A 27,596-nucleotide genomic window follows, 5' to 3' on the forward strand; every position below is an offset into this window, starting at 1 on the left:
GCTTAACAATTTCTCGTACGTATAGAAGCGGTATCGTTGCAAAAAAATCAAATGAGTTAAAACACTGAGGCAGAAAAGGAAGTTATTTGTTTTGAGTAGTTGAGTAGTCAGAAGTTTAAAAAGCATATAGTTTGTCAAGGTACGTGTTTGCGTATTTGACAACTACATAACTTCATGTAGTGTTAATATATTGCATTCTTAAATTGTAGTGTGGTAAATATTTAAAATATAAATATTCAATCAGTTTGTTGTAATTTAAAAGAATTGGATGCGTTATATTTATAAATGCTTGCGTTTATGGTAACATGTAAAAATAATTTGCAATGCTAAAAACGAAAGTAGCACACGAATATGATATTGTTCGCTATGAATTATTTCTCCATTTTGGTTCGGTGTGTTCAATATATATAAGTGTTTCTAGTTACCTAAAATAGATTTGGGTTGTTAAAGGAATAATATTAGATGTCAACCAAGCGACAGTCGTAACTTTAATTATAAATTAATATTGAAATTCAATGAACGTTTTCATATTACCTATAAACGTATTGTGCATGTTTAGTTGTTTTATCTTCAAGATTTGTACGATACTATAATTTATCTCCGGTTAGATCGCCAAGTTACAAAAAAGTGGTACTAATAGGCTCTTTCTCCTAGCAACATGCCTTATGCTATCAATATATTGGTTATTCTTGTGTTTGTTGTTCATCGAATGATAGTTCTCCTGTGATAAGTGTATGCCATTTAGTTTTTTCAAAGTTTGAAACCTTCTCCCATAACAATTATACCATGGTATTTACGCATAGGATTCCTTACAAATCAAAAGTATTTACATTATTCGAATTTTTCATGCATTTCATGAAAATGCATTTTAATCAATTTGAAAAATATGAATCAAACTTGGAACAATATTTACAAAGGAATAGAATACACTTATGACTCGAGATTGTTTCACTTTTCTCGCTATCGGTCATTTCTACTTTACTCATGTGTAATCACTTTCGTCACATAATCTTCCCTATGAATCAAGCTATTTTCGTTCGAAAACTGCATGCTTAATCTTATGATTAATAAGTACATAGTCATAATGATGGTATTAATAAGTTGAGTGTGTTGTTCAGAAATCACTAAGTGTCAGATGAACAATTATCTTTATGAGGAAAAACCAGCTTAAAATCGTTCTTGTTAAGGAAAGCACTCCTAGTGAGTTAAAAGTGGTTGAAGTGTGCATTCATGCGTCTGTATTGAACCACTTAAATAATGTCTAACAAACCTTCCTCATTTTGTCTAAAGGTTGAATAATATAAAGTCAAAATGCCAACCGAAAGCTTTGAAATGTTGTTTATCTGTCTAAAGTCTGCCAACTTGAATTAAAAATTTCCTACGACAAAATGATAAATCAATTGTGGAACAGGAAATTGAGAAAACAACAGATTTATTAAGAAAAATAATCCATTCAAGAAATTTTACAATACTCTTAATTATGTGTTACTTTCATTCCACATCAAACATAACAAGATACGCTACTTGAAAACAATACTCCTGTATACATATATAGTATTAACTATTTAATTTTCCACAACAGACACGAAAATGTTTCAATGACTTTGATGCATGCAGGACATATGTTAGGACGCAAACATATCCTACTGTATATTCTCAAAATTGCAACAATATACAAAGGCTAACTCGTATTATACATTTACATGACACAGTTTGCATAACTTTGTATTTTGTTTATATATTTACATGTATTTTGGTAAAATTATCTTCGTTTATAACCTTGTAAACTAAACTCGATTGTTGTATGCGCTCTTTGTATTTTAAGGTGACCATTAAATCCAATATGTTCCGGTTCGGTATTTCGTACAATCCAATTTCTCATTTTATGTAAATTATACTTTAAGAATGTCTACCACAAAACTGTTTAACATTATCGCTTTACTGATTACGTGTTACGATATCACTTAAACATGCATACTTGTACTTAAGGAGCAGACGCATTGATCAAGAACTTTACTAAGATCAACGGCATTTTATTACAGAAGTCAGGCGCTTTAAAAAATTATGTTTGTTAATTGTCTTGTGTGTTGCTTATTTGAAACATTGTATGTTGAAGCTGTAAAAACATGTTTTATGACTTTCTTTTAAGCGTTTTAATAGAATATTTTCCAAATTAATATTTTCAGAAGATATGATGATATTACACAAGCAAAAAACAAATGACATATATAAAAATAATAAAAGTAAAGATAATTTGATTGTAAGTATAAACTATATATGTTTTAGTGCGCATTTGGTTTGCTATTATTAGATATATTATTATTGATAAATGTGATATCCAATTTTAAGACTTATCGAGTAACGTGAAATCTTGGGCATTTTATTGGAACATAATATCTAACTTTGTGCCATAATAGGAAAAAAACCCAAGAACCTGCAATTTAAACGGAAAGTTACGTGGACTTTTTTGTGAAGTAATTTACACCTGGTTATCACGAATAACGCCGTTACTTCTAAATACGAAACATTGCGTTTATATTAAACTATAATAAGTATTCTTTGTGATATTTTAAATATAACGTTCATAACATCTTTTCTCAGCCTAAATGTTTTATCTACTATAAAGACGCATTTAACTTAAATATATTTAATGGCTATCATAAGCAAATTTTTTTTTCTGAATTGTGTTTACATTCAATCAGATGTGTCATATGAAAAAAATACTCTCACTCTTTCTTTCTACTTACAACTCGTATACCCCAGTTACACCGAGATGGCAGCATCGCCAAGAATGCCTCGGGGTCTTTGTGAGAACTCATGAGGACAGCGCTCAAACGCCATGCACGCCTTAGTCTGTTATTTTACGTCGACTACGCTGGTCATGTTCAAAGTAAACGCCGAAATATCCTTTTTAACATTCTTGCTAGAACGCCGTGTACGCAGAAGCAATGCAGTACAAATGTCAAGGTCTCATCAGTGTCGTAAAAGTCATGCTTAAAACGTCGTGTAGACGACTTGATATCACCGATGATCAAATTGGTCTATCGCACATATCAAAGACGCATAGCTCTATTCCAACCATGAATTGAGCAATGGCATTGTCAAGAACGCAAAACTATAACCCGAGGGCAACTGTATGGCCGTGTACTTGTACAAGGATTGCCTTTTAAGTGAATAGCGGATGTATTCACAGCCTCTCCACTACAGTCTTTTCATCGTGTTCGTTTAGGTTTCTCCTGACCGGTTTTCTTTTTATTTTGGTTCTTGTTCAGCTTTTGTTTTCGTGTGGCAATGCTAGGAGACTTCGAGGACGTCCCTGGGCCTCTCTCAGGAAATATCGTACATTTATTCCCAGCCCACGACCCTCAACGTTTAACTAGTAATATGCGTTCAAATCAAATGACGGCCATACAAATTGAAGTATGTACACTAATTAAACGTTCCGCAAAAAATTAAGCGTTTTATTCTCTCAACAAAGACGTTCGACATATTGTCCAAAATATGAAAGCTTTGGTCTTAGAGAGGAGGCATATCTGGTGTGACCGGTGGTATGATAAATCGTTTTCCCTGTTTTTGCATCCATTTACGTCTGAGTCTTTATGTATGCATCAAGTAATGTATTGATATTTATTTTCATTCTAACATAATAGAACTACTTAAATAATAATGTGAAAAACAATCATTAACTACCATGTTTGATCAGACAACTAGAAAGGTGTCAAAACATAACAAAGTGAGTTAATAAAAACGAAAAGTTAGGTAATCATACGATTTATGATTTTCATTAAAGTAGCAATACCGCGCATCGCTCGGATCAATAGCTAGAAAGCTTTTGTAACTGTTCAAAGTAATGATAACAATTCAATGTTAAATTTGAAATATGTCTATGAATTTGAATATAATGTTAAATTTAAATATCCCTAAAAGATGTTCACTTTATATTAGTTTCCTAAATCGGATATATCGTCGGCATCTTTCCAGAATCATTGTCAATTTTCATACTTCATATGTATTACAATATTAAAATAATTATACTTTAGACGCGTGCACTATGTGTTACGTGCAAATTGTAAGTGCAAACCATATAAATAATTTTATACGTAGACGTTAACTGTTATTACAATATATGGTTATCAAATAAGTTGATTATACCTATTTTTTAAGAAATTAAATTGTATTATATAAACATATAAACAATAACACCAATCAAAGTATAATTGTATTAACCGATATTTGTTTTAGTCTGCAGTCAATTAAACCAACCCATTGCGTTAAACCAGTCCGTACAGACGTATTATGCATTTTACCAACACGAAACTTTTGGGATTTCCCACCGCAATCCAGTTTCATAATAAAACGCACAGATTTGTAGTTAAGAGAGAGCTTAACAAGTTTTCGTACGTATAGAAGTGGTGTCGTTGCAAAAAAAGTATAAGGACTTTAAAAGCTGAGCAAGGACAGGAAGTTATTTGTATTCAGCAGTCAGAAGATTAAAAAGCATTTATTTTGTTAAGGTTTGTATTTGCTTATTCGAAAACTAGATACCTTCATGTAGTATTAAAATGTTGCATTCTTAATTTGTAGTGTGGTAAATATTTACAATATAAATATTCCATCAGTGTGTTGTAATTTAAAAAAAATGGATGCGTTATATTTATAGATGCTTTGCGTTTATGGTAACATGTTAAAATCATCTTCAATGTTAGAAACGAAAGTAGCACACGAATATGATATTGTTCGCTGTAAATTATTTTCTTATTTTGGTGTGATGTGTTCAATATATATAGGCGTCTCTAGTTACCTAAAATATATTTTGGTTGTTAAAGGAATAATACTAGATGTAAACCAAGCGACTGTCATAACTTTAATTATTCATTGATATTGAAAATGAACGTTTTCAGAATAGAAGTTTTTGATCAAATGCATCAAAATAACGATGCTCGATCTAACCACATACCTTAAACTTCATTATTAATGTTATTTTTATTTAATAAATGCATATAAGCACGCATAATGAATTAACCCAGACGTTACGAAACGATTTGAAACTTTGTTACAACTCATTAGATTTTCGGCGAACAAGCGGAAAAAATTGACATATTGACAAAAACCGCGCTTAAAGAGTCAAGTTTCGTAACGCAAGTGCACGAACATTAGCAGCATGAAGACCGTGTTAATACTTATAAGATTATAATCGATTTAAGTTGTTTAACGTATTACCTATGAAATTATTGTGTATGTTTAAGCTGTTTTATCTTCAAGATGTGTAAGATAATATAATTTATATCCGGTTAGATCGCCGAGTTACAAAAAAGGTATTAATAGGCTCATTCTCCTAGCAACATGCATTATCCTATCAATATATTGGTTATTCTTGTGTTTGTTGTACATTGTTTGACAGTTTTCTTGTGATAAGTGTATGCCATTTATTTTTTCAAAGTTTAAAACATTCTCCAATAACAATTATACCATATCACATACGCATAGCATTCCCTACAAATCATAAGTATTTAAATTATTTGAAATTTTAATGCATTTCATGAAAGTGCTTTTTTTATCAATTTGAAAAATATTAATCAAACTTGGAACAATATTTACAAAGGATTAGAATACACTTATGACTCCAGATTGTTTCACTTTTCTCGCTATCGGTCATTACTTCTTTACTCATGTGTATTCACTTTCGTCACATAATCTTCCCTATGAATCAAGCTATTTCCGTTCGAAAACTGCATGCTTAATCTTATGATTAATAAGTACATAGTCATAATGATGTGAGTGTGTCGAGTGTGTTGTTCAGATGAACATTTATCATTATGAGGACAAACTAGCTTAAAATCTTTCTTGTTAAGGAAAGCACTCCTAGTGAGTAAAAAGTGGTTGAAGTGTTGCATTCATGCGTCTGTATTGAACCACTTAAATAATGTCTAACAAACCTTCCTCATTCTGTCTAAAGGTTGAATAATATAAAGTCAAAATGTCAACCGAAAGCTTTGAAATGTTGTTTATCTGTCTAAAGTCTGCAAATTTGAATTAAAAATTTCCTACGACAAAATGATAAATCAATTGTGGAACAGGAAATTGAGAAAACAACAGATTTATTAAGAAAAATAATCCATTCAAGAAATTGTACAAGACTCTTAATTATGTGTTGCTTTCATTCCACATCAAACATAACAAGATACGCTACTTGAAAACAATACTCCTTTATACATATATAGTATTAACTATTCAATTTTCCACACCAGATACGAAAACTGTTTCACTGACTTTGATGCATGCAGGACATATGTTAGGACGCAAACTTATCCTACTGTATATTCTCAAAATTGCAACAATATACAAAGGCAAACTCGTATTATACATTTACATGACACAGTTTGCATAACTTTGTATTTTGTTTATATATTAACATTTATTTTGGTAAAAATATCTTCGTTTATAACCTTGTAAACTAAACTCGATTGTTGTATGCGCTCTTTGTATTTTAAGGTGACCATTAAATCCAATATGTTCCGGTTCGGTATTTCGTACAATCCAATTTCTCATTTTATGTAAATTATACTTTACGAATGTCTACCACAAAACTGTTAACATTATCGCATTACTGATTACGTGTTACGATATCACTTTAACATGCGGACTTGTACTGAAGGTTCTTGGGGGGATAAAATTCATTAAAACTTCGCTTTGGTTTTTCTTCATTCAATGTGGTACAATATGGTCAAACTATATATCATTTTAAAGACGGATAGAATAACATAAACACATTTTTGACATTCAATATTTGTGTGCTTTATTCATATTTTGGTTTAAAACCTATACATTTTTACACTAATTTACAAAATCTCAATCTAAAGTTAGGAAGGATATGCACTACCTTAAGTTGAATAAATACAAAGCTATATACATATACAAGGTCAAGTTAGCAACATTTCACAGAAAATTATTGTCATAAAACAACAAAATAGTTTTTATTTAACTGCCTTTTTTTGGATAAATTTCCTAAACAAAGTTCTTAAAATAACTAAAACGTAACTTCTTTTTAAAAATCCAGGTATGGTGGATAATAAGAGTCACAATTCTATTTCAAAGGCTTAACAATTTTGTTATTTACCTCTCAACCAAATTGCAAATTTTAAACCATCTCAAATTGAAATAGATTGCAGACGACATATACAATTGTAAAGGAATATAAATAAATTGGCAAACCGATTGATTTTATATTTCGATTCCTTCTACCCATTTTGAAAGCGTGGCATCGCTGTGCTCCGTAGAAAAACGTGCAAAACAAATTGGTCGAAACCACGTGCAAGGGTAAAAAAACCGGGTATGTGTATACACATACCTGAGAAAACACATACTTAATTTGACAGTTGGGTGGCAACTAGTAAAACAACTATTAACATTAATCAGCAAGAGATCGCACTAAATAACAGAAATTACCACGTAGAGATATCATCACTTACCCTATTTCAAATATTTTCCAGCTAAAAAAAAATGTCCCACACACGTCTTTTTTAGTTTATGTGTATTGTTTTTCTGGAGCCGAAGTGCATCTCACAGAATATCCATCCAACTTCCGTTGTTTTCACTTTCGTTATTAAAAACTCCGTTTAAAAGAATTATTTCTGCTTTTAGATAGTTAAAGCGATGTATTATTATATATTATCAATAGACTAGTATACCGTGATGAATTGAACGGAGTAACGTATCGATCTTTCTGTCAGTCTGTAAGCGTACTATTTTATGCGCAATAATATAATACATGTGATTCGACAACAATTATAAACATTGGTGAAATGCTTCTTACATAGTTATTCTTTTGAGTGTTTATGAGGTCTGATCGTGCAGTTTGCAAACATCAACGGAAAGATTACAATCCAATGCATTTGTCATCGTCAACCGTTTGGAATGTCAATTAGGCGATGAGTGGGTTTTTAGCATGTTTCTTTTTATTTTATTAATTTTAAAATGGCTGCCCCCATGGTGATGAAATGACATGTGTTCGAGTTTTGATATTTCTAGATATGTAACTTTTTTTTACTATTTAAGCGTAACTTGCCCTCGTCAATGTCGATATTATTCACTAGTTATATAATTTTGCCGCCGAAATACGTGGAATAAACATGATTCAGATTTTTGAAAATAATGTATATTTTAGTGTTATAATCGCTTTGTATTTTGATTGATTTCGTGGATGGTATGATACGTTGATGTACAAAATTGGTAGCAGTTTGAAGAAAAAACATCCTTTAAAGCAAATATGTATACATTTTCAATGTGGCACTCTTCCTTTAGTCAAATTTGAGTCCAATGCTAGGGGTCCCACATTTTTCAAAATGAAGCCTCTACATAAACCTTAAGGAGCAGACGCATTGATCAAGAACTTTACTAAGATCAACGGCATTTTATTACAGAAGTCAGGCGCTTTAAAAAATTATGTTTGTTATTTGTCTTGTGTGTTGCTTATTTGAAATATTGTATATTGAAGCTGTAAAAACATGTTTTATGACTTTCTTTTAAGCGTTTTAATAGAATAATTTCCAAATTAATATTTTCAGAAGATATGATGATATTACACAAGCAAAAAACAAATTACATATATAAAAAATAATAAAAGTAAAGATTGTTTGCTTGTAAGTATAAACTATATATGTTTGAGTGCGCATTTTGTTTGCTATTATTAGATATATTATTATTGATGAATGTTATATCCAATTTTAAGACTTATCGAGTAACGTGAAATCTTGGGCATTTTATTGGAACATAATATCTAACTTTGTGCCAAATGTGGAAAAATACCTAGAAATGTAATTGAAACGGAAAGTAATTTACACCTGGTTATCACGAATAACGCCGTTACTTCTAAATACGTAACATTGTGTTTATATTAAACTATAATAAGTATTCTTTGTGATATTTTTAATATAACGTTCATAACGTCTTTTCTCAGACTAAATGTTTTATCTACTATAAAGGCGCATTTAACTTAAATATATTTTATTGATATCATAAGCAATTTTTTTTTCCTGAATTGTGTCTACATTCAAACAGATGTGTCAAATGAAAAAAATACTCTCTTACTTTCTACTTACAACTCGTATACCCCAGTAACACCGAGATGGCAGCATCGCCAAAGATGCCTCGGGGTCTTTGTGAGAACTCATGAGGACGGCGCTCAAACGCCATGCACGCCTTAGTCTGTTATTTTACGTCGGATACGCTGGTCATGTTCAAAGCTAACACCGAATTATCATTTTTATCATCCTTGCTAGAACCCCGTGTACGCAGAAGCAACGCAGTACATATGTCAAGGTCTCATCAGTGTCGTAAAAGTCATGCTTAAAACGTCATGTAGACGACTTGATATCACCGATGATCAAATTGGTCTATTGCACATATCAAAGACGCATAGCTCTATTCCAACCGTTATTTGAGCAATGGCATTGTCAAGAACGCAGAACTAGAACCCGAGGGCAACTGTATTGGCCGTATACTTGTACAAGGATTGCCTTTTAAGTGAATAGCGGATGTATTCATAGCCTCTCCACTACAGTCTTTCCATCTTGTTCGTTTATGTATCTCCTGACCGGCTTTCTTTTTATTTTGGTTCTTGTTCAGCTTTGTTTTCGTTTGGCAATGCTAGGAGACTTCGATGACGTCCCTGGGCCTCTCTCAGGAAATATCGTACATTTATTCCCCGCCAACGACCCTCAACGTTTAACTAGTAATATGCGTTCAAATCAAATGACGGCCTTTCAAATTGAAGTGTGTACACTAATTAAACGTTCCGCAAAAAAATAAGCGTTTTATTCTCTCAACAAAGACGTTCGACATATTGTCCAAAATATGAAAGCTTTGGTCGTAGAGAGGAGGCATATCTGGTGTGACCGGTGGTATGATAATTTGTTCTCCCTGTTTTTGCATCCATTTACGTCTGAGTCTTTATGTATGCATCAAGTAATGTATTGATATTTATTTTCATCCTAACATAATAGAACTACTTAAATAATAATGTGAAAAACAACCATTAACTACCATGTTTGATCAGACAACTATTTTCAAAAATTGTTGTATTTTTTAATTAAACTTATATTACATTAAGGTATACATATAACATGAAGAATTTAATTTTTATTTTAATATAGGCAAACAAATTCCATTGTAAACATCTACTTGATTTTGCCAATTACAGTATGTTATTATGATATTCAAGGTTAACAATCTACCGACAATGAGATGAATCTATACAGTAGACTTATATAATATATGTACTTAGAGCTCACAACAGCGGCCATAGACAAGCTTGCGGCTCAGCTTAATATGTTTTATAATGCTTTTATTTTTTAAGAAACGTCCATGCATACAACCTCTAATTGTAAGAGCGACGGAACCATGATTAATAACAAGATACGAGTGATGTGTCGAGATACCTCATCGGGCAAACAACATGAAGGTATAAATAAATACATATATAAATAAAAACATAAATAAATAAATAAATGAATAAAACAAATAAATGAATACATAATAAATAAATAAATAAATAAATACATAAATAAATACATAAATAACTAGAAATGGCGCGGCAGAGGCCGACGCGTATCCCCACGCCGCATGTATGACCCAGGGGCGCCCAAGGATTGGTAATGGGGCCATGCATAGTTGAGATTGACCGTATTGTCATAAGAAAAGGTCAGTATCAATTAGAAGTGAATCGGTGTAGAAATGAATAAGTTAAGTAAACGGCAATTGTGGGTGGGTGTGGCCTATGTGGGCGGGGCACCCCAGGGTTGGTAATGGGGCTATGCATAGTTGAGATTGAACGTATTTTCATAAGAATAGTTCAATATCAATTAGAAGTGAATTGGTGTAGAAATGAAGAAATTATAGTAAAATGCAATTTTGTGTGGGGGTGGCCTATTTGGGCGGGGCGCCCCAAATTATATATGTAAATATTTTATCTACATTTTGTAAATATGTGTAAATCTGGTTGCTTGTTATTTAAGTTGCGAATACACTTTCTTATAGACTTTCTTTCAGCAACAATAGCTTAACAAAGTAAATATGACACGCAATAAGACATCATCTTACTCCCGTTGCATTGCCAGGTCTGGTATAGATGTTATCTGTTTGCATTTGTTGTGATATTAGTACTAAAAAATATGTTCTCAGTTAAGGGAGACAATTAGTGCTCTAACAGGCGGGTGAAAATGTACATTATTCTCCATTTACTAAGAAATGTTTCTCGGTATCTTATTGAATGCTTTTGAGTATTATTTTCATGTTTGTCATTTTGAAACCGTGTTTTAATGGACTACATTTTTCGTTATAATTTTGCGTAAGATATCAGCATTACAGCGCCTTGTTGGTGAACAATGCAAATTTGACATGTATTGCAAACATATTGTGTTGGTGCTGCCCCTGGTCCTACCACTATTTATGTCGACAATCTCTTGTTTAAGTCAGCATATGCAAGGAAGTAACACGGCATACATTGGAAAGAAGGAGAAAGTGTATGCTAGGTAGACAAAATACAGCAGCATCCATAAAATATCTTACAAGAAAAATTAAATGGTAGATGTACGAAGAGAGGTTTGGAAATGATTATTGCAAGTAATAAATATCTGTCTTACCTATTTATAAATAAATGTCATCGGTATAAGTATGTAGCCTCGGCAAATACAATTGCATAGAAATGAAAGTGGAGATATATATTGGATTTTGAAACTACGTATGCACTACGAATACCAGCTCCAATATCTGCTGAGTAAGTGTTATAGTCACAGTGGCTAAATACGACTCAGGAAGACTCACAGCCATGAGAATAACGAAATGAGGCATTTCCACATGTGTGTGCTGTCGCTGAGAAATCAGATTTAGAAGCCATACTTTGCTCTTATTCAAACATGTTACTAGAAGCATTAACATAGCATTAACATTGATCAATTAATTGTTGGATATATTAGTATTTAAGACTTTTAACTTTCATCGTATCACGAACACCGATTTATCCTTACAACTTGTTAATGATTGACTTAGATGAACAGTTTAAAGACAAGCATGACCACTATGACCAAATCAACGTGCAGTAGTCAGTATCAGTAGTATCTTATGATAAAATGTAGGGATATGCCTTGTTCTAAGTGATGAAGTATAAAAGTATATCGGGCAAATAATCCACATCTAGTTTAACATTTATTTAAAATATAGTAGTGATGCATTTCATTTCACCGATTATCATGGTAAATATTTGCAAAGCTGTAAATGTTAATAGCAGTCCCATTACAGACACAGGTAACACTGGCTCATAAATACTCAATATTGATTTTAAAAATATGTAATATGACTTTTAACATTCTTATTACCACTGATACGGGGTATGTCGTCTTGGGTCAGGGTGACTGCACTATACAGTCTGTAGAGTATTGATAATGCCAATCAGACATTGGAGCTGGTAATCTTTGTACACAGTCTTGTTATGGAATGTTTAAATCCGAGAGGCGTTTAAATACTATTATCTGCCCAGATTTAAATTCTCGGCCATTCACATTGTGTTGTCAAGGCATCATTTCAAACCAATTGCATGGATATGTCAAAACAAAAAGCAGACAACAAGTAATTCACATTTAAAAACCCATTGGATAATTCTATTTTTCCGTACACCTTCGAAGTTTTGGTCTTGTTCTTAAAAGCAAAAACATATCTTGAGTTCCAAGTCGCTTTAGCGTGTCTATGAGGTCACTTAAAAAACAAATTATACACGTGCTTAGGCGACTCGAAACAAATCCGGTCATAGCAGTCATTCAAAAAGTAAGACCAGTAGCAGCAACAACAAATAACAACATATGTATTCATCCAACATGGCGCAGGCATTTTTTAACTCCATTACCATAGTACAAACAACTAGTTACGGAACCAAAAAGTCTAAAGGGAAACTTATGTAACAATTATAATCATAAAGCATTTTGTTAAAAGAAAATCCGTTTGTTGTCGGGATATAACGTGAATTCTGTAAAGTGTGAAGATTTTTTATCTTATGGTCTTATCCCGAAGGATAACAACTGTCTGCTATTTATTTTACAAGAATATTAAAAGTTCATCCCTAAAATTAAATAAACTGCTGTATTTAACATACTGCCTCAACAAGTCTTTATTTTGCATGTTATAGTTGATAAACAAATTGTGTCATCAAGGATATTCAAAAACTTGCTTAGGATATAAAACATTCGCATTCATCCACAGTAAATGTAGTCATGCTTTTACAAAAAACACTGTACAGTATTGTAAGAAATGCAATAACCCATTACCTGCTTTTATTATTTCAGAAAACAACAATCAGCAAATTGTCATTCAAATCAGGGTAATGGATATATTCGTCGAAGAGAATAATGAAGGTATGAACACTTGTGTTTTTTCCGCTATCAATACTAAGCCATGGGTAGTATAATAAAATAATGTTGCATTTGTGGTTATACTACAATACGTAGCATTCAATTATATTTGACATTAAACATTCGTACAATCCAATTTCTCATTTTATGTAAATTATACTTTACGAATGTCTACCACAAAACTGTTTAACATTATCGCATTACTGATTACGTGTTACGATATCACTTAAACATGCGGACGTGTACTTAATTTTTATGGGGGGGGGGGGGTAAAATTCATTAAAACTTCGCTTTGGTTTTTCTTCATTCAATGTGGTACAATATGGTCAAACTATTTATCATTTTAAAGCTAAAGACGGATATAATAACATAAACACATTTTTGACATTCAATATTTGTGTGCTTTATTCATATTTTGGTTTAAAACCTATACATTTTTACACTAATTTACAAAATCTCAATCTAAAGTTAGGAAGGATATGCACTACCTTAAGTTGAATGAATACAAAGCTATATACATATACAAGGTCAAGTTAGCAACATTTCACAGAAAATTATTGTCATAAAACAACAAATGAGTTTTTATTTAACTGCCTTTTTAACTTGCCTGACGTTCATAACGTCTTTTCTCAGCCTAAATGTTTTATCTACTATAAAGACGCATTTAACTTAAATATATTATATGGCTATCATAAGCAAATTTTTTTTTCCTGAATTGTGTTTACATTCAAACAGATGTGTCAAATGAAAAAAATACTCTCTTACTTTCTACTTACAACTCGTATACCCCAGTAACACCGAGATGGCAGCATCGCCAAGGATGCCTCGGGGTCTTTGTGAGAACTCATGAGGACGGCGCTCAAACGCCATGCACGCCTTAGTCTGTTATTTTACGTCGGCTACGCTGGTCATGTTCAAAGTTAACGCCGAATTATCATTTTTATCATCCTTGCTAGAACCCCGTGTACGCAGAAGCAACGCAGTACAAATGTCAAGGTCTCATCAGTGTCGTAAAAGTCATGCTTAAAACGTCATGTAGACGACTTGATATCACCGATGATCAAATTGGTCTATTGCACATATCAAAGACGCATAGCTCTATTCCAACCGTTATTTGAGCAATGGCATTGTCAAGAACGCAGAACTAGAACCCGAGGACAACTGTATTGGTCGTATATTTGTACAAGGATTGCCTTTTAAGTGAATAGCGGATGTATTCATAGCCTCTCCACTACAGTCTTTCCATCTTGTTCGTTTAGGTATCTCCTGACCGGCTTTCTTTTTATTTTGGTTCTTGTTCAGCTTTGTTTTCGTTTGGCAATGCTAGGAGACTTTGATGACGTCCATGGGTCTCTCTCAGGAAATATCGTACATTTATTCCCCGCCCACGACCCTCAACGTTTAACTAGTAATATGCGTTCAAATCAAATGACGGCCTTACAAATTGAAGTGTGTACACTAATTAAACGTTCCGCAAAAAAATAAGCGTTTTATTCTCTCAACAAAGACGTTCGACATATTGTCCAAAATATGAAAGCTTTGGTCGTAGAGAGGAGGCATATCTGGTGTGACCGGTGGTATGATAATTTGTTTTCCCTCTTTTTGCATCTATTTACGTCTGAGTCTTTATGTATGCATCAAGTAATGTATTGATATTTATTTTCATCCTAACATAATAGAACTACTTAAATAATAATGTGAAAAACAACCATTAACTACCATGTTTGATCAGACAACTATTTTCAAAAATTGTTGTATTTTTAAATTAAACTTATATTACATTAAGGTATACATATAACATGAAGAATTTAATTTTTATTTTAATATAGGCAAACAAATTCCATTGTAAACATCTACTTGATTTTGCCAATTACAGTATGTTATTATGATATTCAAGGTTTACAATCTACCTACAATGAGATGAATCTATACAGTAGACTTATATAATATATGTACATAGAGCTCACAACAGCGGCCATAGACACGCTTGCGGCTCAGCTTAATATGTTTTATAATGCTTTTATTTTTTAAGAAACGTCCATGCATACAACCTCTAATTGTAAGAGCGACGGAACCATGATGAATAACAAGATACGAGTGATGTGTCGAGATACCTCATCGGGCAAACAACATGAAGGTATAAATAAATACATATATAAATAAATACATAAATAAATAAATAAATGAATACATAATAAATAAATAAATAAATAAATACATAAATAAATCCATAAATAACTAGAAATGGCGCGGCAGAGGCCGACGCGTATCCCCACGCCGCATGTTTGACCCAGGGGCGCCCAAGGGTTGGTAATGGGGCCATGCATAGTTGAGATTGACCGTATTGTAGAAAGAAAAGGTCAGTATCAATTAGAAGTGAATCGGTGTAGAAATGAATAAGTTAAGTAAAAGGCAATTGTGGGTGGGTTTGGCCTATGTGGGCGGGGCACCCCAGGGTTGGTAATGGGGCTATGCATAGTTGAGATTGACCGTATTTTCATAAGAATAGTTCAGTATCAATTAGAAGTGAATTGGTGTAGAAATGAAGAAATTATAGTAAAATGCAATTTTGTGTGGGTGTGGCCTATTTGGGCGGGGCGCCCCAAATTATATATGTAAATATTTTATCTACATTTTGTAAATATGTGTCAATCTGGTTGCTTGTTATTTAAGTTGCGTATACACTTTCTTATAGACTTTCTTTCAGCAACAATAGCTTAACAAAGTAAATATGACACGCAATAAGACATCATCTTACTCCCGTTGCATTGCCATGTCTGGTATAGATGTTATCTGTTTGCATTTGTTGTGATATTAGTACTAAAAATATGTTCTCAGTTAAGGGAGACAATTAGTGCTCTAACAGGCGGGTGAAAATGTACATTATTCCCCATTTACTAAGAAATATTGCTCGGTATCTTATTGAATGCTTTTGAGTATTATTTTCATGTTTGTCATTTTGAAACCGTGTTTTAATGGACTACATTTTTCGTTATAATTTTGCGTAAGATATCAGCATTACAGCGCCTTGTTGGTGAACAATGCAAATTTGACATGTATTGCAAACATAATGTGTTGGTGCTGCCCCTGGTCCTACCACTATTTATGTCGACAATCTCTTGTTTAAGTCAGCATATGCAAGGAAGTAACACGGCATACATTGGAAAGAAGGAGAAAGTGTATGCTAGGTAGACAAAATACAGCAGCATCCATAAAATATCTTACAAGTAAAATTAAATGGTAGATGTACAAAGAGAGGTTTGGAAATGATTATTGCAAGTAATAAATATCTGTCTTACCTATTTATAAATAAATGTCATCGGTATAAGTATGTAGACTCGGAAAATTCAATTGCATAGAAATGAAAGTGAAGATATATATTTGATTTTGAAACTACGTATGCACTACGATTACCAGCTCCAATATCTGCTGAGTAAGTGTTATAGTCACAGTGGCTAAATACGACTCAGGAAGACTCACAGCCATGAGAATAACGAAATGAGGCATTTCCACATGTGTGTGCTGTCGCTGAGAAATCAGATTTAGAAGCCATACTTTGCTCTTATTCAAACATGTTACTAGAAGCATTAACATAGCATTAACATTGATCAATTAATTGTTGGATATATAAGTATTTAAGACTTTTAACTTTCATCGTTTCACGAACACCGATTTATCCTTACAACTTGTTAACGATTGACTTAGATGAACAGTTTAAAGACAAGCATGACCACTATGATCAAATCAACGTGCAGTAGTCAGTATCGGTAGTATCTTATGATAAAATGTAGGGATATGCTTTGTTCTAAGTGATGAAGTATAAAAGTATATCGGGCAAATAATCCACATCTAGTTTAACATTTATTTAAAATATAGTAGTGATGCATTTAATTTCACTGGTTATCATGGTAAATATTTGCAAAGCTGTAAATGTTAATAGCAGTCCCATTACAGACACAGGTAACACTTGCTCATAAATACTCAATATTGATTTTAAAAATATGCAATATGACTTTTAACATTCTTATTACCACTGATACGGGGTATGTCGTCTTGGGTCAGGGTGACTGCACTATACAGTCTAAAGAGTATTGATAATGCCAATCAGACATTGGAGCTGGTAATCTTTGTACAAAGTCTTGTTATGGAATGTTTAAATCCGAGAGGCGTTTAAATACTATTATCTGCCCAGATTTAAATTCTCGGCCATTTACATTGTGTTGTCAAGGCATCATTTCAAACCAATTGCATGGATATGTCAAAACAAAAAGCAGACAACAAGTAATTCATATTTAAAAACCCATTGGATAATTCTATTTTTCCGAACACCTTCGAAGTTTTGGTCTTGTTCTTAAAAGCAAAAACATATCTTGAGTGCCAAGTCGCTTTAGCGTGTCTATTAGGTCACTTAAAAAACAAATTCTACACGCGCTTAGGCGACTCGAAACAAATCCGGTCATAGCCGTCATTCAAAAAGTAAGACCAGTAGCAGCAACAACAAATTACAACATATGTATTCATCCAACATGGCGCAGGCATTTTTTAACTCCATTACTATAGTACAAAAAACTAGTTACGGAACCAAAAAGTCTAAAGGGAAACTTATGTAACAATTATAATCATAAAGCATTTTATTAAAAGAAAATCCGTTTGTTGTCGGGATATAACGTGAATTCTGTAAAGTGTGAAGATTTTTTATCTTATGGTCTTATCCCGAAGGATAACAACTGTCTGCTATTTATTTTACAAGAATATTAAATGTTCATCCCTAAAATTAAATAAACTGCTGTATTTAACATACTGCCTCAACAAGTCTTTATTTTGCATGTTATAGTTGATAAACAAATTGTGTCATCAAGGATATTCAAAAACTTGCTTAGGATATAAACATTCGCATTCATCCACAGTAAATGTAGTCATGCTTTTACAAAAAACACTGTACAGTATTGTAAGAAATGCAATAACCCATTACCTGCTTTCATTATTTCAGAAAACAACAATCAGCAAATTGTCATTCAAATCAGGGTAATGGATATATTCGTCGAAGAGAATAATGAAGGTATGAACACTTGTGTTTTTTCCGCTATCAATACTAGGCCATGGGTAGTATAAAAATAATGTTGCATTTGTGGTTATACTACAATACGTAGCATTCAATTTTATTTGACATAAAAAACACACAATACGCATGACTGTTTGCGTAATTTGGGGAAAAATAACTCACATCAAAAGGTATACTGGATATTGTGATTGGATATGTCAAAACAAAAAGCAGACAACAAGTTATTCACATTTAAAAACCCATAGGAGAATTCTATTTATCCGTACACCTTCAAAGTTTTGGTCTTGTTCGCAAAAGCAAAAACACATCTGGAGTGCCAAGTCGCTTTAGCGTGTCTATGAGGTCACTTAAAAAACAAATTCTACACGCGCTTAGGCGACTCCAAACAAATCCGGTCATAGCCGTCATTCAAAAAGTAAGACCAGTAGCGGCAACAACAAATTACAACATATGTATTCATCCAACATGGCGCAGGCATTTTTTAACTCCATTACTATAGTACAAAAAACTAGTTACGGAACCAAAAAGTCTAAAGGGAAACTTATGTAACAATTATAATCATAAAGCATTTTATTAAAAGAAAATCCGTTTGTTGTCGGGATATAACGTGAATTCTGTAAAGTGTGAAGATTTTTTATCTTATGGTCTTATCCCGAAGGATAACAACTGTCTGCTATTTATTTTACAAGAATATTAAATGTTCATCCCTAAAATTAAATAAACTGCTGTATTTAACATACTGCCTCAACAAGTCTTTATTTTGCATGTTATAGTTGATAAACAAATTGTGTCATTAAGGATATTCAAAAACTTGCTTAGGATATAAACATTCGCATTCATCCACAGTAAATGTAGTCATGCTTTTACAAAAAACACTGTACAGTATTGTAAGAAATGCAATAACCCATTACCTGCGTTCATTATTTCAGAAAACAACAATCAGCAAATTGTCATTCAAATCAGGGTAATTGATATATTCGTCGAAGAGAATAATGAAGGTATGAACACTTGTGTTTTTTCCGCTATCAATACTAGGCCATGGGTAGTATAAAAATAATGTTGCATTTGTGGTTATACTACAATACGTAGCATTCAATTTTATTTGACATAAAAAAACACAATACGCATGACTGTTTGCGTAATTTGGGGAAAAATAACTCACATCAAAAGGTATACTGGATATTGTGATTGCGTACAAAATGAATGGCCCGTATATATGATACACTGCTTTGTACGTTGTTTAAAGGGATATTACGGTTCAGCCATCAACATCCATCGCCAAGTGATCTTTGCTAAACTATGTGCGTAGTTGTCATGAAAATATATTACAATTTTATTTAGCAAGTTGTATTTGATTCAGTTTAATATGTGTTGATGATAAAAGTATATGGATCTTAATCTAACTGACATCAACAGACGTTGATCGCCAAAAATCTGTTCATCGTCAAACATCGTAGACGTTCGAAAAGCGTCATTCATGTTCCTATTAGAATATGCGCGTGTGTATTCTTGTGCGAATACAAATGAGGCCACCATATACATCTTCAGTGCTACTATACCGATCGTACATTGAGGCGGTAATAAATATCATATAGGGCCGGTCCAGTGTTAACATAAATAATGTAAGGAAAAACTCCTGGAGACGCCCAGGAACTATTACCAAATGCTTTAAGATAAACAGTATAGCTGATGTATGTTTGTAACATCTTTGTTGTAATTTTGAACAATTTTTTAACTTTAAACTTTCTAGACAAATAATCATCCGTGTTTGTGTATTAATAATCTCCGGATTTTGCATTACATACAATGATAAGGAAATATCCAATAACTCGAATAATGACTCGGTTATACTCATGTCGCCGATTCGTAACGAAATTTGAACTATTTGTGATCGTGATGCGTGTTCTAAAAACTAGATGTGGTATTAATTAAGACTTATGCGTTGACTATGACAATTTAATAGGAACAATATTCTGTTTCGGTCATGAAACAATTTAAATAATGCAATGTTAATATCTGACGAGTTCCCCTTTTCTAGTTGTAAAAACTCGTTCAATCTCTGACGGTTTTGGTTCATTTAATTGGAGGCTAAGAAGTTTCAATCTGAATTTTTGGGTTCGTTTAATGAGGAACTTAGCTTTTGTCGAAATTACACTTCCGACACCTTGTTTACTGCCGGTGTTTGCAATCAGGAGTGATGCATTTTCTTAGATGTTTTGTGATATATCTTTTTTACTGCAATTTACGAAAGAGGATATATTTATCTTTAAATTTATACAAAGGCTTGAAATAATCTGAAACAAAATACAAATATGAAATATATGAAATCGCGAATAAACGCAACACAATGGCTGTATTTCTAATGGCATTCAAAGGGAATCAGACTTAAATACATTGACCAGGAACCGGCCGTTAAGGCTCTACGTTTCTAGAAAGTTATTAAGCTTGAGGATTTTACTGATTTTACTATTTTAAGCGGCCAAATGCATGTTGTTGTTTTTTCATTTCCCTTAAATGCACAATTGTATTTACCTAAGTTTGAAATATAATTGATGCCCTTTAAAACATGCTTTGGAAATAACTTATAATTAAAAAATAAATACATAGGGCCACACCAAATTGATCTGTTGGTCGTCGGATTTGCCGCACCTATTTTGTCAAAATGGATTTTTTTACCGCTCGCACTCATTTTTTTGTCCTTCTGTAACCATAGCGCATGTAGTTTTTTAATTTGTAAAAGAAAAAAACGCGATCTATCAGAAACGATTTTGACGCTGAATACGAATGACAAATACAGTGTTTCGTAACCTGTTTAATCGATTACTGCAGACGCTAAAAAGTTCGATCGAGACGACCAGAAAAAGGGCTTCCTGCGCGAGCAGTACATGTTTCGATGTCGTGACCGTTTTAACAAATTGCGGTGAAAAGTAGATGCAGCCAACCCTTAAAAATATAAACACATCTTCTACGTTCTGTGACTTATTTGAATGTGTTTGTTTACGTTCGAACATGCATATATCAGCAGATACCGTTGAAGCATGTTCAATTTCAAACAACATCGGGACACATGACGTAAGTTTTTTTTTAAATACTTTTTTCATTAAATGGGCATATGGACGGTATTTCCCTGTTTGTATGCACATTTTTTCCATAACACAATTTTAAGTGAACAAAAAATGAACATAAAATCAATAAATGCTGGTTCTAAAAGTTTCACAGGGACAACGTTTTATAATTTCTAAAATACGAGGTTGACGGAACATGTTTAATAGCTAGGTCCGTGTATTTCAGAAACATCAAATAAGTTCTTTTTAATGTATACATTTATTTCAGAAAAATACAATACCGTGCTAGCCATCAATAAGCCCCTTTTACAATATGGTAGCGACAATGGGTTATATGCATGACCTTTGTCAGACTGTCTGTCATTATCATTTTGATGATTGTCCCTCTTCAAGAGCTATTGCAACATGGTATACCTTTTCACAGCTTGCAACATGGTATACCTTTTCACAGCTTTCACCGTTTAAAACTTTAAACAAATAAAAGAAGCAGTAGGTAAACATGTGTCCCTCACTTAAATGATATGGATACATGTATATTTCGTGGTCCAAGGTCATATGCAACTTACTCGTATAAATATGAGGTCAATATATATATTCTTTGTATAAGAATTGATTTGAATGTAAAATATAGCTGTTTAAACCTGTATCTTTTGATAATGCAATATTTTTCTATCGAAATGTGTTTTTTTCATTCGCTCTTCGCTCGCTCGACAATGTTCCTGAATTTAAAAAAAAACAAACTTTCGCTCGCCTCTTCAATTTTTTTTCAAAAAAATCCATACACCAACATATCAATTTGGAGTGGCCAAGATGCCTTTTACTATAACCATTATTTTTAAATATTCAAAACTGAGTTTTTGCGATGAATCAATGTGTGAGACGTAATTTCGAAATCCGGTATATGTGTCATACTTACATGCACAGAGGGGAGACTTTTCATGTACGTGTTCTGACACATTATAATACGGTTTTATGCAGATGCCAATATTGGATATTTTCAATCAATGTATGATCTGGTAAGTAAAGTGTGCTGTACTGTAGCATGATCTCCGTGAGCGACAGTATTGCGTGGACACCTTCAATGATCATACTACAAAAGTAGTTGTGTTGCATGTTTATATAATGTAGAATATTGTATTATATTTTGTAACTTGAGATATGATTTACTTTTGATGATGTTATAGATTCTGTAGTTAAATACTATATACTTCGAATTGTACATTATCTATAACAAAGGATTTGTTGTGTAGCGTGCGTGTTTGTTTAGTATTCTAATACGCATACATTTTAAACTATTTTGTTTTAGCCAAGATACAAATCATACTGTCTGCCTTGACTGTCTTGCTGTCAATTGTTATGAAGACAGCCTCTCGTACACTATTCAACTACAGTGCAATTTTCAAACAAGGTATGTTCAACTTATGGAAATATAATTTCTTTCGCTTATGCCGACAAACATAATAGAATGAATTGCAGCTGGTTTCTGGTTTTATATATAGTAATCTCGCCCTAATTATTGTCAGTCTATAGTATTGTATTTACAATCAATATATGAATAAGTAAATTACTAGAATTTACTAAGTATACGGATACATATGTCTTATTTCAGTCTTTAGAAGTCGTCCTTGGTATCAATAGAGAAAATGATTGACATATGAAAGAAACTTAAAATAAAAACTAATAGACAAGTATTATTAAGTACAGACAAGTTATAACATTGCGATCGATATGCATGATGAAGGTAATAAGCAACGTTTTGAGCAAAACGTTTTGCTTATTAACATTTGAGCAACCTAAAAATACTTCAAATGACTATGAGAAATCCCATTCAGCAATCATGATTTTAAAAAAAGAATACATTATTAAACCAAAATACCTTATAACGTAGTATATTAGCGTAGTTCATGAAATAAATAACCTTGTAAAATACGTTAACACTAAAAGAAAAGTAAAATGAGTAAAATAATTTACTCATAATCAGGCCATAATGTAGCGAAAATTATGTAAGTGATATATGTCATAGAGATGTCTCTTTTAAGATTTGCCAAACAAGTGAAATTAAAAAACATAAACATAAAAATCATCATGTTGGTCCAAAGAACCTGTTTGTAATTATGATCCGTTATGAGTAAATCTTGAGATGTAGCCTCAGTAACAATAAGATTCATAGGGTTCTTTAGGTTAAGTCTAATATATACATATATTTATAGAATTTAGTTATCTTAATGCAGAACATCATCATCAAGCTTGAATATATCCCATAGCAGAATTAAAAAATAATCGGCTTGAAGCTGTGCACCGTTACTTTCCACATGAACCGCTATGATTTGTTTGCTCATTTTTTCTATTGAATTATATAAATAAATTGTTTGAAATAATATAAAGGGCACAACTTAAATATATACACGTGAGTTGTATACCTTTATAATATTGGGTAGTTGTGTTACGTATAACTATGCAAAATCATGTTTTTCTTGCAAATATTAGTTTTAGTGAGAAGTATAAGTTTATCATTAAAAAGATTTGTTCCGGAGGCGAGTTTGTTATTAAGAAAGATATGTACTAATGTTTGATGTTGTCTGAGTACTCTTTGCAACTTTATTTTGTTTTTCAAAGCACTAAGAATGTAATAGGTAAACTTACACGGCTTGTTATTGTATATCTGTCTTTAGCCACATAAATAGTACCAATATAACTGTTTCAAACACAAAATTATACTAGTCAGATAAAAAAAAGTTATAATCTAACAAAAAGCCGTGTTCATCGTTGGAAAAAGAGGTATAATTAAAAACCAAACGATCTAACAGGTTTACTATATAGATACCAAATAAGTGGCGTTTGATAAAATATTAAGGGAGAGAAATTGAATATTAAAGGCACACAGATAATATTGATATGCACCATGCTCTGTGAAAAAGGGGTTCAATGTATGTGCGTAAATTGTCGCCCAGATTAGCTTGTGCAGTCCGCACAGGCCAATCAGAGACGACACTTTCATCAATGTATGTGCGTACATTGTCGCCCAGATTAGCTTGTGCAGTCCGCACAGGCCAATCAGAGACGACACTTTCATCAATGTATGTGCGTAAATTGTCGCCCAGATAAGCTTGTGCAGTCCGCACAGGCCAATCAGAGACGACACTTTCAGCCGAAATTTGTGTTTTGCTAAGGAAATACTTTCTGTGAACACAAACACCATAACAGCGGAACACGTCGCTACTGATAAGCCTGTGCAGCCTGTGCAGCCTTATCTGGAACGATACTTTACGCACATTGTTTTCTTTTAAGCAATTTTCAAAATTTGACCATCATTGAACATGTTGTCATTTAATCCAACCCGATAAGATGCATAAAAGATTTCCAATTAATTCAAGTTCGGAACCACACATCATTGCCCCGATAGCTAGCATTTGTGTTATCGTTAGATATCAAGCTCCAAATTGCTTAAACTAAAATATTTAAAGGAAGATGACCATTATTTTAATTTAAAGAAACTTATTGTTTGTCATAATAGTGTTATATCAAGTCTAGTTTTACTCGAAGGATCTTCAGAATATAAAATACATTTCAATGATGCAACCTTTATTTAACCTATTTGTATTGTTCTTAAGCCTTAGATAGCCAATCTAAACTAATGGTTTCTCACAATTAGAACCATTATTAATCTGGTTTTGACGAGCATAACGCTTTCGTGTAACAGCATTATATGAACAAACGTGATGGCATTTTTTTGCATTGGGATCGTGTATTTGACGCGTGAAAAGCCAATGTATTTGGTGATAGTTCTGGGCCCGTATTCACCAAACAATTCTTGACTTAAGTCTAAGAATAAAGAAAATTCTTTAAATTAGAATATTCAAGAATTTCTTTAAGTTTGAGTCAAACTCTGCAGTAAACATCTCTATCTATATTATTCTTCATATGGAACATTTTGTTAATGACATTCTCACCAGTGGAGGCCTGTATATATTCAAACACTGAACACATATTTCTTGGTTCTAAGTCTATTCTTTATTCTTAAGTCTGAGAATCGGTTGGTGAATACGGGCCCTGGAGTTGGTTTGGTTATGTTTAACTGGTCAGACTATTATTCTCAAAGCTGTTCAAAATAGACTGTATGTGTTGCCTTTTAAACCCTTACATGTAACTGGGTATGCATATTGTATTGAACTGCTTCATTGAATTTCTTTTTGTTCAAACACTTTATATAAATTTATAATGTTTTTTGTCATATTTACCACTTCAATATTATGGACTTTCTTTATATTCTGAGCTGTATGTGTATATACATTGCAGATATTTCTTGGTCTAAATTTATCAATCAAGGTTCCAACGAAAATAAACATGTTACAGCAGGCAAAACATGTTTTTAATGAGGTTGCAGACATCACGCATTGCCATCAGTATAAAACGGGCTTGCAAGTAATAGTAGTGTGCTATGTGTTTGTTTTGCAGAATCGGGGAGCGAAATATCGACCTGTTTCAAATGTAATAAAACTCATCCGAATACCCACGACTTGCCCAATGCCGATAAGGATAGAATGCTAATAAGAAAACGGTCGGAAAATAAACAAAACGTTTATATTTGTCTTTATTCCAGGAAACCTTCATCTGGAATATGTGTTTTCCAGAGTAACATCGGCTCAGCGTGTCTTGATCACTTTATTGTTTTCCCTATGGACGTACCTCATTAGCGACATATTGAAAGGTTTTTTCCTGTCCAATTGTATTTTTTGTATTTTGTAATGGTGTGAACAAAGTTCTGATTTTAACTCTTGTCATGTTAATATTTATTTACATGGATTGTATTAATAAGACGGGTCTTTATGTGCCGTTCATTATTCAAACATTTAAACAATTCGTGTTCTTCCAGGGAGACAAGATGAATCTGAAGTGGTTACACAAGAAGGCCTTTCCTATGCCTTAGAAGATGTCAGTTATCGGATGATTTCGTCCGTAAACATTTTCCCTGAGACAATCAGAATGTTCGTGCACTTGCCAATCCTTAATAATCGGGCTGAAGATATTTCGGAAAGAACAATAAAAGAATCGTCTAATACTCGGCACTAGGTACAGAAGCAGCGATAACGTTTCTAAGGAACATAGAAAGATACTTACGAAATATGTTAACTAACCGTTTGTTTAAAATCATACAACTGTGACAGTGTTATAACAATACCAATACGATGCAGTATCTACTTGCTTAAACAAGGTCTAACAACAAACACGGACTAGTAAAACAGATGTTATCATTGTACGAAGAATATTATTTTCTAAATTTCTTATATACTTGCATTGTGTTTTGTAAAGGTGTAAAAACTAGCTTTGAGAATTAAACAAGTCGAATAAGGTTTTGTTAAGTTACTATCGATGTGAATGGTGGGTAGTTTCATTATTCAAAAAAATATTGCCAGCAAGAATGTATAAATTGCATTGAAATATGCTGAAATATAATGCCGTTATGAATAACATGGCCATCTGTCCAATAAAATAATCTGGTAAGGACACGATTAATTATTTCCTTTCGAATATATTCGTGTTATAATTTTTTTTATGAAACACTATTATAATCGCAGCCAATAAGATCGCTACATTATGTTGTTTGTTAAGTGTATATATATTGTTGAAAAATTAATATTTTCAAATGTAGTTTCAAATCTCACTTTTGATTTCAAACTTTCAAACTTTAATCACGCCGGACAGAACGATACACATGTTGTTTGACTGTGACCTGCTACAGGCTGTACAGTTTCTTGTGGCTACCGATATTGAGAATTAAGGATTTGTCCAATATGCACACAAAACAGAACGACCAAGATACCAATTCGTTAATACAACACATTCATACAGTTTTGTGTTCAGTTCTCTAGCTTTAATTGCATGCCTTTTTCATAATAAGGCTTCACTACATTTAATTATTTGTTTGGCTTTTATAAATTGGAAAAAAAACACATGATGCCAACATAAAAAGTGTCGTTTTTTCCAGTTTCCTTTTGCTGCCTGTAAATCAAATATTTTTATACAAAGACTCACCTGTTGATCATGTATTTTCTCGTTAAGAACTTTGTATAG

General features: G+C 32.7%; 1 protein-coding gene across 9 annotated transcripts; it reads left to right on the plus strand.

The window, feature by feature from the left end:
• On the plus strand, positions 1-26,873 carry LOC127853963 (uncharacterized). 9 transcript variants are annotated; one of them, XM_052388838.1, is made up of 10 exons: positions 3-139; positions 5,296-5,315; positions 10,355-10,459; positions 13,332-13,400; positions 15,430-15,534; positions 18,388-18,456; positions 19,389-19,457; positions 22,831-22,932; positions 26,125-26,232; positions 26,398-26,873. In XM_052388838.1, the coding sequence occupies exons 3-10, from the start codon at positions 10,363-10,365 to the stop codon at positions 26,592-26,594; spliced, it is 816 nt and encodes a 271-aa protein (XP_052244798.1). In that variant the 5' UTR covers positions 3-139; positions 5,296-5,315; positions 10,355-10,362; the 3' UTR covers positions 26,595-26,873. The 9 variants fall into 9 exon arrangements, with proteins under 9 accessions (XP_052244797.1, XP_052244798.1, XP_052244805.1 ...); XM_052388836.1 differs by lacking the exon at positions 3-139 and adding an exon at positions 4,351-4,514; XM_052388837.1 differs by lacking the exon at positions 5,296-5,315 and having other exon boundaries at positions 1-139.
• The last annotated feature ends 723 nt before the right edge of the window (positions 26,874-27,596 follow it).

Source organism: Dreissena polymorpha, chromosome 12 (genome assembly GCF_020536995.1).
Source record: "Dreissena polymorpha isolate Duluth1 chromosome 12, UMN_Dpol_1.0, whole genome shotgun sequence".
NCBI lineage: Eukaryota > Metazoa > Mollusca > Bivalvia > Myida > Dreissenidae > Dreissena > Dreissena polymorpha.